Source organism: Anas acuta, chromosome 2 (assembly GCF_963932015.1).
Source record: "Anas acuta chromosome 2, bAnaAcu1.1, whole genome shotgun sequence".
Taxonomy (NCBI): Eukaryota; Metazoa; Chordata; class Aves; order Anseriformes; family Anatidae; genus Anas; species Anas acuta.
Genome location: NC_088980.1, coordinates 107,822,220 through 107,835,032, shown reverse-complemented (window position 1 = coordinate 107,835,032; position 12,813 = coordinate 107,822,220). Strand labels below are relative to the sequence as shown.

The 12,813-nt window shown below is 36.7% G+C and overlaps 1 protein-coding gene across 13 annotated transcripts in view; it reads right to left on the bottom strand.

Annotated features, from left to right (window-relative positions):
• Positions 1 to 12,813, bottom strand: part of PTPRM (protein tyrosine phosphatase receptor type M) — a 468,093-nt gene that overhangs the window by 300,250 nt on the left and 155,030 nt on the right. For all 13 annotated transcript variants that reach the window (XM_068671589.1, XM_068671590.1, XM_068671592.1 and 10 more), the window contains exons 4-5: positions 8,364 to 8,442; positions 5,149 to 5,264 (exon numbers count right to left, since the gene is read on the bottom strand). In XM_068671589.1, coding sequence (XP_068527690.1) covers positions 5,149 to 5,264; positions 8,364 to 8,442 — 195 coding nt within the window. The remainder of the gene's footprint in view (positions 1 to 5,148; positions 5,265 to 8,363; positions 8,443 to 12,813) is intronic.

Below are 12,813 nucleotides of genomic sequence, written 5' to 3'. Positions count from 1 at the left end.
TAGAAAAATATTTGAAGAAGTTTTTTTTTTCCTTAAGTGTTATCCATGTAAATGAAATTAAATGAAAGCCTCAGAAAGTTTACACCATAACAAAAAATTCTTATGAAACTCTAGGAAATGGGTTCATCTCCTGGGATATTTTATGCAATGCACATAATCAAGAGCAGGCACACACAAGCGCACAAAATATTTTGTACATCCTATAAACATATTTTGTTTTTATAATTTGCCAGGAGTGATAGCATTGGTTCTACACTCTGAGAAGGATGTTTTCAATGCTTCTCATTTGTGAGTGTATATACCTATTTCTAAGAAAACAGTTTGTTTTCCAGAACTCTCTCCGACACAGAATTTATATCTTCTTTTGAAAAAATAACAAATAACAAATACGAGTTTTGCGTATAGGGGAATAAAATCTTTCATCTTTTTTATACCTTCAGCAGAAGATTATTTAAGAAAATTGATAACATGGAAGACAGCTTTCAGGTGAGAAAAAAAAAATAAAAACTATACCAAATCCTTTATTAACAGGCAATAAACTGTTTACATATGGTAGATTTGCCACTAGAGTGATAATGTTCTTGCCTTCTTGGCTGCAAATACGGTAGCACATATTCTGCATGTATAAACCACAGGTTTGAAAGGTTTCACCCTCTCCCCTTCCAGAAGCACCTATCAGCCTCCTGCTTTTGGTACGTCTGGTGCTGTCACTTACATGCTGGAGATATCTCCTATTACAAGATCCTGTTGTTATTTTGACAAGGTTTTACTCTTAGGTCTATATTTTTCCAATAAAGAAATGCGTCTCAGAATATTTTAAGTAATTATTTGATTTTCAACCACTTTTAGAAGGAGGCTAGGAAAAACATTAATTCATTGAAGTGATGACCTCTTTCTTTCATCAAATATAGCTTTCCACTGGTTGAGGAACCACTCTCTCAAGAAAGTTACCCAATTTACCTCTGAGTTACCCAATTTAAATCTTTCAGGTCATTTCCCAGAAGTACTGAGCACTTGCTGTTGCAGTAACATCAGCGGACACTGAGCAAGGAAAGTGCCATGAAAAAAGGCTGCAGAGGCATAACTTTTCCCAAGTATAGCCTTGAAAACAATTATTTTAATATTTAACCAGCCTTCATTTGATAATAATTTTAATTTCAGTTACTATTGAGTATAATATTTTGTATATTTAAATATTCAATACATGCAAGTTCAAACTTCATACACCTGCAGAGAAGAAAATCTGTATACTTGTATATGTTTGGCTTGCAGTGGAAGATACCTATCTGTTTTTAAGTAAACCCCCAATTTTCTAAACTTTATTTTTCTTTGTAAACTGCTGTTTAAATTCTTGGCTGAAAGCTGGTGCTGGAAAGCAAAATGTTTGTTCTTTTAATATGCAAGGCTGAACCATAAGAAGGTTACTTTCAAAAAAAGAATTCTACCTTTTTTTCTCCCATAATACTTTTTTTTTTTTTTCTTCTGCCATTTACTAAATACTGGCTCTAATACAAGTTTTTCAGAAGACAATGCCTCAGCTGTTTTCACTTGACCATTAACTGGTCTGTGTTCCATATGTTCACTTCTTTCCAAATTCTTACTTTGGCTCCCATCTATGAACACATCCTTTTTCTTTTCTGAATTGTATTTACTTTTCTTGGGACTCCCAACTTGTTTAGTGCCTAGTCCTTTACCTTATTGTTAGTTTCAGCTTCTGGCATTTGTAGTTTGAAAGAGGAATTAGTTCAATTAAAATAAAAAGTTACAGCAATTGCTACAGTCCTTACAGTGGGAGCAAAACAGCATGGGGATGACCTTTTATGCTCCATCATTCAACAGAATAGAAAGAGTCATCCCATATTGATAATAACCTGTGAGTTGTGGTACCCCGTCACCACTTCAATTGCAAAAGCTTCTGTAATACTCCAGGCTTCAATGTTACACAGGGAATAAAAGTGGGATAGTGGGAAATAATTAATAAAATAATAAAATAAAATAAAATAAAATAAAATAAAATAAAATAAAATAAAATAAAATAAAATAAAATAAAATAAAATAAAATAAAATAAAATAAAATAATAGAGGTGCAAGGGGTGAATAAAACATGACCTATGGATTTCACTTAGGACAGTTTCATGGCCGTGGCATTTTTAAGCTAAGAAACTCTATGCCATTTGCAACAATTACTCAGCAAATACAAGGAGACTAAGATAACCTACCAAGTTACAATTATTTATTTCTTTTAAGGAATTTATATCCCTAACAGTCCATCAGAGTGTAAAAAGTAACATATTTGCTTGCCAGAAAAACCTGTACTACTACACTTGATGTCTACTGCTGCATACAAGCTGGGGGCTACTGTATAAAAGAAATAGAAGTACAAGAGGGAAATCCTGCCAGCACTGGAAGCAATCAGAAATGTTATTGAATGCAGTGGTTCTGTGATTTCACGGGCAATTTACCTGTACTTCAGACTAACAATGTGAATCTGGAAAAAAAATGACAGGTATTGAAAATAATTTGGGAGCAAATTATCTCACGATATTTTGGAAATGCCATGTCCAAACACATTAGGAATATGGACATGATTTATGTGGCCGAAATGCTGAAAGGCCCCTGACAGAAATGGGGGTTCCTTTCGTCGTCACACAACTGTATTTAATTATTTATTAATTTATTTATTACAGTTTTCCCTTAAGGGTTTAAAAATACAAGGAAACCACTCAACAAAGAAAAGGCTTTATATTACTAGCGGACAAAGTCAGCATATCAGAGAGATTGCACAAGCTGTTTGTAGTACCACTAAAACCTTGAATTACCTGAGTGCTAGCATAAATGTTTCTACAGAACGGTGCTCGTTTTATTCTGGCTCTAGTGTACACAAGAACCTCTTTCATTAAGATGTTCTTTAACTGAATATTGCTTCTACCGTTATCAGCAACCAAAGGACCTTTAATGTCTATTTAACCAGTAATACGACACAGAAGATACCACGTTTTCTGACAGCTGTTACAGATAGCTGCATTGTGCTCGTGGTCCTGTGGCAGTGGCATGAGATGGTACAAGCAGGCATACATAGAATTCGTCAGTATCACACCATGAAACCAGATGCTCTCATTGACTGAGGGAAGACTCCAGCTCTGGGGATCTTTTACCCTGCAGTGACCTGGTATGCTAGCACACAGCTATTGGGAAGCGTATCTCTTAGCCCTGATTTGCAATATCCCACACATGGAGCTGTCTGACTGCTCTTAAAGCAGACATCTGTGGAAACTGGCAAACAAGTACAAAAACAAATCCAAGCAATCCAGGAGATCCAACTTTTAAAAGTCTTCTTATACAAGAGCACACCTGGAAGCTGCACACTGTTAGACTGATTACCAGAGGGAATCGCAGTTATATGGGCAGGCTAAAAAAACATTGGACACATAGGAAGATGAAATTTCTCAAAAAATAGTTGGCAGCAGTCTGTCACTACTTTCTTATCCTTCACATGGAAAAAAAAAAATCTTCTTGTAATCATGTATAAGCAAATAATCACTTAACTAATTTCAGCAAAGTTATTCTGGAATCAGTATTGCTGAAATTACACTGCCATGAGACCTATAGAGAAAACTATAGAACTGAAGCAGGATTTCCCTATTATGAATTCTAATTTCAATTTGACAAAAGAGCATTATGCAAAAGTTCAAAGGCTCTAGAAAGGTTATCACTGACAATGTAACAACCTATTATTTTCCCCATACGTGCTAAATTCTTTTCATGACTGGAAAATCATGCTTTCACAAAATCTCAGTGGCTTAGGGAAGACAGGAGTCTAATTCTCCCATTTCAACAGTATAATACTGTCTTTAAATGGCTGGAGAGTTAGAGAAATGTCAGCCTTCTATCAGCACAGGATGAAAATGCCCATACAAAGCCAAATAAAAACAAAGGAGACTTCCATTGCATTTTGATCAGGCTCTTTCTGTGTAGACTTAACAGTCCATCGTTCATATACAGATCAATACATGTTTTTGCTTTTCAGATGTTTTTTCTTATTTGCATGCTAGTTTTCCTGTAACTACCCACATGTAGTTATATATATATATATATATATATATATATATATATATATATATATATATATAAAACTACCCAGCTTTTTAACCTGTCCCACATATTTGAATCATTTCCAAAATGCTTGATGAAATTGTGTACCAAGTGCGAGGTGAAAGGCAAGCTACTCTAAAAGCCTGAAATTGTTTAAATGACAAAAACAAAAACAGAGAATTTCATCTCACAGTCCCACCTGTTACTATTGCTTCCACTTCTCCTGTCCCTCCCCCTCCACATATCACAGCTCCATCTGACTGATCTCCATAGGCAGGCATCTTTATTTCCTCCTCACAGACAACATCTGAGTTCTAGCATGTTTTTCACATCCGGAAGGTAGGGGCATCTGGAGGGTGGTATATCCCTGATGCTAAATCTAAATACATGCTACTGCTTGCAATGGAGAGCAGATAACTCTGGCATGATAGCAGAAAGACAGCAGTAGAATTTGCATCCCATTACTAAAAGAGATCAAGGAAGATGCATCTTTTTGATGCAAGGTTACACATACAGACAAGGAGTTGTGAGACAGCCTCTAAATGAAGATCTGACACCTATCTAGAAGCTACATTAATGAATAAGTAAAAGTTACAGGCTCAATGACATTCTTTGGCTCTGTAAAGCAGGAAGTCTGATTTGACTGCCATACTGGTCTTCTCCAAACTTGAAAAGAAAGAATACAACTTTAGCTGAAAATACTAGCTTAAAAAAAGGCAGAGGTGAGCTAAGGATATTATGTGATATTAGATGATTATATGTGATATTGCAGTTAGGCAGAGAACATTAGGAGAAAGTGATGTGGTCTTCCTTGTGGAGTTAGCATTTATTCATTTTCTCCATAGATCATGAATAAAAACCAATCATGAAGACAAAACCAATATCATTTTCTACCACAGAACACCTACAGCAGTTCACAGCAGTTCAAAGGCACTCTAAAATATAGTATTGATCAAACAGACAGCTCTACCATTTTTCATATGTTTTACAGTCCTTTCAGAGTGGAGAACTCCCCTCCCCCCCAGACCTCAGTGTATTAGGAAAGAAATAAATTACCTGTAACCAAAGTCTGTCACTTGGACTGAGTTTCCCATTGGCAGTACACTGAAAAGTAGCAAATTGTCCTGCATTGACTTCCACACTCTGAAGACGCAAGAAATGGGGAGTTTTTGCTGTCGGAAGAAGAAAAGGTATTGAATTTATGCAACATGGATATACTGGCTATGATTAAGACATGGAACATATTTAATGGCCCCACTTTAAAAGATTCAAATCACTGACTAAATTATATTTTAGATTATTTTAATTTTATTCTTTTATTGTTCTATACCTGAGAATGAGCAGAATAGAAGGGTGCTATTTAATTGTTCCTGCTGTGTGAATTACCTCAGCTCAGCATCCCTTTTGCAATAACAAACTGTATTAATACAGATGATATTGAAAACTAATTGATGTTTTGAACCAAAATCTATTAGATACTTACATTACTGACTAGACAAAACAGTAAGAAGTTGAGTGATGTTGTCAGGGAAACAGGTATTTCTTTTTAACCAGGTAGTATCTATAGAGGAGATGCTTTAAACTGTAGCATATCAAACATCTAAAATGCCAACATAACACTTCTCACCAACCACAGTGATATTCTTTAAATACAATTCTTTTCAACAACACTGCAGAAAGCCAAAATACAATGCATTCTCCATCCCAATGCTTACTTTTCATTTAGAAAGAGAAAACACTCCCAGTAAAAATGAAAGCAATACAGCTGCAAATAACCTAACAAATGAAACAGATACTCAAACAAAAACCTTGTCTACTGAAGGAGGAAAGGCAGCATGTGTATTTTTGTTTTACTGGAAAGAGTCAACAACATGACACAGAAAAGATAGAAATTTGAAACAGAAAATCACCCTTGAAAAGGCATTATTGACCAGCCATTCAAATCCTACTGCAGACAAGGAGAATTTTTGCACTGTCTATGCTAGCAGATAAGCTAGGCATGGAACACTGCTTTCAGTCATGGAAATGTTAGTACTAGCAATAAACTAAGAAACCAAACATACATTTTCTAGCAGAGCATTGCAACTGTTTAAAGTGTTGATGACATTTTCTTAGAAGAGCTTATCACTGGGACAAATTACATCTTTTTAGGAGCATATAAACAACCAGCTACCAGAATTCCAGAAAACAAATTATTTAATATCCAGCATAAGGCAGTATAAGAAACAGGAGATGGAATAAAATCACCCAAGTTAATATTTAACTAAAGGAGGAAATGTTTTCATAATAACTGATCTATTAGCAAATTTATTAGACATGGTGCTTTTCTTTTTTTTAAGCACTTTCCAATGGAATTAGGACAGACAGACTTTAGGCCAAAGTCGTCCTCTTCTTTGCCTACCAGACTGTTACAGTCTGACTATCCAGTAAAATTCTCCATCAAGTTACACATTTTTCAGGCACTTTTTCTATTTCTTTTTCTTTCCCATCTCCTTTTACCCTGCTCATTTTTAATTCAGTCCTCCTGAACTCTGGAAGTATGCCTTTCTGAATTACAAGGTATAGTGTAAGTAGAAAGGTACTTTATTATTTTTTTTTTTTTAAATCAAACACACACATTGATGTAAAACCTCTAACCAACCAATCACCACAACACATGCTTTTTGTGTCTACATGCAGGCTTGCCCATGTCTACTTGGCCTTTGCCCATACTACCCTGACAACTCCCTAGTACGTATTTTTAGTATGTATTTCTCCCATTGCAATTTTTATTTAAAATGTTAATCATTCCAAAAAGTATTTTTTTCTGTCAATATATACGAAGAATAGTCATATACGAAGAACATATATACGAAGAATAAGTCTTGCAAAGTTTTATCTACAGGATAGTTCAGTTCTAATTCTTACACTTTTTTTTTTTTTTTGTAGAAAATGTAACTAGTTTGATGTCTTAATGGTTGGAAAAGATCTTGGAGGTCTTTTCCAACCTAAGTGGTTCTATGATTCTAGGAAAGAACTGTTTCTTAAAGCTTCTGTATAGCATCATTGTCGAGTTAGAACTCTGCAAACTATGGGGTGTAACTTGGTCTCCCCATCAGTAAGAGCTACTTGCAGGTTTACAGAACAAGTGCACAGATCAAACTTCTCAAAATCTGCATAAGAAAAATTATTATGCTGATAAAGTGATGATTTAGACTTACCCTAGCCAAACCAAAGATATAAATTCAAACTGCAAAAGCACAAATACTGCCTAACAACATGAGAGCCTGCTGTGTTTATTAGAACTAAGCGATTCAGAAGTAACAGCTGCTGAGGCTGCATAACTGTCTCCATGTTTCAAGAAATGTCTGTGTCTTCTTGCCACTAACACTAAAACAATTTTTATAAGGTGCTCTAATATTAACTGATAAATCACTTTTTATTTTAAACTGCAGCTCTTACTTATAAACCACAAAGAATGCATACAGGTAAAATATATCATAAAAGGAGGGTGGACAATTACACAGAATTTGGTGCCTTTTTCGCCACTTGGTTGTTTGGCAGTAAGACTACAACCTACAACTTAACGTATGACCTTAGTAAGCCTTATTTAACCAATAGCAATTGTATGAAATAATTGTTTCTGTAAGTAGTCTGTTAATAGATAACTGTATTATTATATTAAAGCTTTAATTCACAAGGTTTTATACCAGTTTTAAAAGAACTTAGGATAGTTATATGTTACACATCCTTACTAAGGGGACAATGAAACATATTTGAAAAATAAGGAATGCAAAAAAATGCAGAAATTTAGCTATTATCCTGAAGTATACCTGGAAAAGTATCCTAAATCTTGTTTAGTAAAGCCACAGCCATGAGCCATCTGAGTTTTTTTCCTTCTATGCTTTGGAAAAGATGTCACATGAATTCCATTCAACTCTTGCATTGCCCATTCCCCCTCATTAATGCCTCAGCTTATGGCTATTGAATTTTTGATGCTGACAGAAAGCTGTTTAACAAATCTTCATGATTCTTATTCTGAAGGAGTTGTTAGATGACCCAGGTAGGGTCTGGGGTTCACGCCTAGTGCTCTACACAAATTATACATAGGATACGTTTTCTAAGCCAGTGCAATGTTCAAATGCTAGCAACATTACATACATACTCAGCTTATTTTTATAGGAGTGACATTGTTTTCTGACAATTTCAGTATCATTTGCTGAACATTTACTGAAGCACAGTAGCACATTTGGTTTGGAGGGATGACTTTAAAATAGTATGTAGGTACTTACTACAAGGATGTCCTAAAACTTTCACTTCATCAATGGCCACATATCCAGGGTGACCTGAAGTTACCACTTCAAAAACAACCTGAGAAGTGAAAAGAGAATTTCAGTTAGCAGTTTTGTAAAAGAGGAAATATAAAAATACTTTGTTATGGAAAAATACACCAACTCTTTCAACATGCTGAGAACTCCTTGAAAAAGAAGCACAATCAGAAAAGCTTCAAAATGTGTTGTTGTTACTAAAAAGGGCCAGAACATAAATCACATTTTTGTGTTTATTCTGTTTTTGGAGATTTACCAGTGTGGTCACACATAGCTCATAATGAGAAATAACTATGCTCTCTTTCCTCTTATATTTGGTCTGCTAAAATAGTTACCTAAAAATCATCTTAAGTATTAAAATTCATATTTTATTTTTAATTCTTTCACTTATGGAACACAGTTCTATTTTTATTTAATAAATGACAATTCTGCAGTATACAGAGCTTTATACAGTATCAGACATAAGCATACCTATTTTCATGAATGTATTTTCCACACTCTTAATCTTCCACCAAATGCAGTGAATTAAGTTAAGCAGATCCATATGCCACGGTTTGTTTAATGGCTATAAATAGGTCACAAAATAAATGGACTGTTCTTGTCATTTGAATTAAGCACACTCAAAAGTAAACCTCTCCAAACTTTGGCAGCCTTAGCTTTTACAGCCCGAGAATGTTTATGTGGAATAGAAGGAAACACGCCAGTAACATTCGCAGGTACGTTTCCAAAGCAATGGACACGAAGTTCATGCTCAAATCCAGGTTGTGATTTATTATCCTTTTTAAAAAAGACTTTCCTTTTGCTTGGGAAGTTAACCCTAATTTCCTCTTGTAACTAGTCTTACGACACTGAGGACTGTAAAGTTTCTAAACCACTTTTCACGTATATATTACATTTGACCTTGGAATAAATGCAGAAGGACACTGTGAACCAGAATCTTTACTGCATTATTTCAGCAGAAGGTGATGCATAATGCTAACAAGGACAACATATAGCCCCACAATATTATATCATCATTTCCTGCTGCTAAATAAACACTGATAGAACCCTGATCCTGATTTTAAAACAAACCTTGAGGTGAGCTGATTCTTTTATCAACTCTTGCCTCTGCTTTCTCCAGTCTTCCTTGTTGCCTCATCAGTGGACACCAGCCCTCCTCTTTTATCCTAAATATCACAAGATTCCTTCTAAACTCTGTCTGTTTCTCTTTCTTAAAAAATCACACAGTTTTTGCACAAACAAGTTCTGCACAACAGATTGTTCAGTCACAAACCCTCGCTTGTGGCCTTCTAAATGCTTGAAGGCACTCTGATGGCACTCAGAAGTTGATAACTGCCAACCCAGAGGAACAGAGTGGACAAGGCTATGTATTTGACTCCTTGCGTGCAGCAGAGTATCCATAGCAAGACCATTCAAAATTTCGAAGTATCTCTTCCCTACAGAGAACATTCTTCTGGTGGAACCAGTATGAGGAGCTACCTAAGAAAGCAGAAGTAAGAGAACATACTTTTTGAATAATAACTTCAATTTGAAGACCTGGAAAAGCCTATCAAATGAAAGTCATTATTACCCTCATCTTAGCAGCCTTGAAATAAAAATACAGAAAAGATTGGTGACTTGCACAAAGTAACCTTGAGTGTCAATGATAGCACAAGACTGAAGAAAATGGTTATGCTGGTGCCTTTGGAGGAAGGAGGAGAATGTTCCATTTCTTGAGGAGCTACCAAGACTACTCACAACAGCATAGGTCTGAAAGACTCTAGGGCATGAAAATTACTGCACAGTGCTGTGAACCTGCAGTTAATTTAGGGGTGTTACAACACAGCAGTGAAGAACAGGGAGTAGACAGCCAGGTCTCGGAAATAGTGGAAAAATTCCAGGGGAAATGTGCTGCCACGAAGAATGTCACTAAGCAAGCTCAATCCAAGGGGGGAGGCAAAGACCAGCCTACAAAAACCCAGAGGGCTCAGGACAGCTGTGTAAAAATCTTTTTGTTTCTCTCCTACATTCCCTGGTTGCTTTGAGTTTCCTCTGTGAAAAAAAAAAAAAAAAAAAAAAAAGGAAGAAGGAGGAGGATGAGAAAGAGGAGAAGAAAAAGTAGAAGAAGAACGAGAAGAAAAAACTAACTAAGCTAACTGCCTAATTTTTACTGAAACAGAACATTTGCTTGTTTGTTTTTGTTTTGTTTGGTCTCTTTTGGGAAACTCACTACAAGGAGATCTTCACAAAGCCACCTGAAAGGTCTACTATCGCTGCAGATTGTTTTCAGGCTCTTCATTTTCAAATATGCTAAATTGTACAGAAGTAAAGGAGGTATTTGCACATACACACCTTTGAAGCAGTCAGCTAAATCATAAGTTTTCTGCTAAAAATATTAGTAAGATAATGGGGATTTAATATTTTTTTTACAAAGCTAATTATAAGGGCCTTTTAAAAAGAATTGTCTGGCTTCCAACAAAACCAAATACCTAAGTAGAAGATCTCAAAATAATTTCTGCAATTCATAACTGGGGAGCTTAGCTACAGGTTCTCTGATAAGTTTTAAGTACTTCATTATTGCAATATAATCATGGAAAAAGCTTGTAGATCCTGAACACAAACCAGGTCCTTTGGTTCACTGGCAGAAACAACAATCTCAAAATAACTAAGTCTTATGACTTGATACTTATGACAACATTGAATGACTCAATGAGTGATCTAAAATATTCTGCTTTATCTCTAGATGACATACCAAAAATGTCATTACGACAAATAAGCCAGGCAATGTATGAAGGAACTGCCAACTGGACATGATATTAAATTACAATTATTGTCGCAGAAGAGGGCAAGTTCCAAAGAAAATAATATAGGTTGAAATATTGTCAGTTTAATCAGGCTTCCATTACAGGCAATGCCCAAGCTGATACCAACCTACCTGATCATAAGTTTGGGTCTTTTCTGACAGAAAATATGCTTTTTTTTAGCAAATGGAAATAGACAGTACAGCCAGCAGTGACATACCATAGCCAAAAAGACATCACTGACATGCCTTTTTCTTCATGTATTCAAGAATGCGACACATACCGCAAGTAATATAATTTCCCATCTGTTCACATGCTGTAAAATACTATCACCTTCTGTATCTGAATCCACTATTCTGTTTTATGTAAATTAATAAATTAAGATTATGGACTAAAAAAAATCTGCTTACATGAGCATGCTCCCCTTTTACAGTGAAAAAAGTAATATGATGCTACAGATGGCATGGTTCTGGAAACCTCAGCGAGGGTACTGCATGCTGTAGGGGAGTGCTCAGGACTGGACCTAGAGGCACTCCTGGTAACTCATTTTTCCACTGAAAAGCTGTCATGGTTGTCAGGACTATTCACGGATCCAGATCGGTTTTGTTAATGATTTCCCTAGAAATAAAACCCAGCGACTTATTTCATGTCCTCTGACATACCGCATTTAAAAAGTCACTTTTTAGCAGAGTTTTGCCTTTATACCTCAGACACCAAACCCTGCATTTCCTCCCAGCTGCCGCAACATCTGGGGACAATACAGACTGGCCAAAATAAAGGCGACATCCCAGCAGGCTGGGCAGCCCCTTTGATTCTTCAGCCTTATTATTCCGTCATCTTATCAGGCAGGAAACAACTGGTTAAAGCATCGAATCCGTCTGTTCAGGAAAAACTGGGGCCGGGTGCTGGCCTGGGAGCTGTTTTACACCCAGGCCTGCCAAACAGGATGCAGGGACGCGGCCTAACATGGCGCTTCCCTGCCCCACCGAAGGGCAAAATTAGCTCCTCGGTTCCTGCCGCTTCCCCCTTCTACACGGGAACAAAGGAAAGGGGCTGCTCATGAACGTGCACGCTTACTTCTGAAAATGTGCGACTCGCGATAACTTGCCCGCTCCCCAGAACAATAGGAATAAATAGTTTTTGTTAGCACACAAACATCGCTCCGTAAATTCCTGCCTTTTTTGTGGCAAAATCACAATGCTTTTAGCCGAAAGGTGGGTTGAACCTAATGTAAACACTCTCTACTTCACAGGACTTAAAATAGTGCTTTGTGAAAACAAGGAAGAAGAAGGACTGTTGGGAAAGCTCCACAACGTCAGGCTCCTTTTCTGCTCCCCGGGAACTGGGCTGAGACGTGCTGCCTTCTCCTCGCTGCCTGCTCTGCTTTACCCCCAGCGTGCCTTTGCTTGGTTATATTGGACATATTGGTTATATTGTCTTGTGGCCCTGAGGGTTGAGCAACTTCTCTCTCCCCTTTTGGACCTGTCCTAGGACTGCCCCCTTTGTTACTGGAGCTACAGCTGCTTCTTCAAAGCCACCTCAACGGAGATTTCTGACCTGGTCCTTCACAGACCATGCACAAAGCTCTCAGAGCTTATTTACTTGGGCTCTCAGCAACGTTGCCACACCTACAA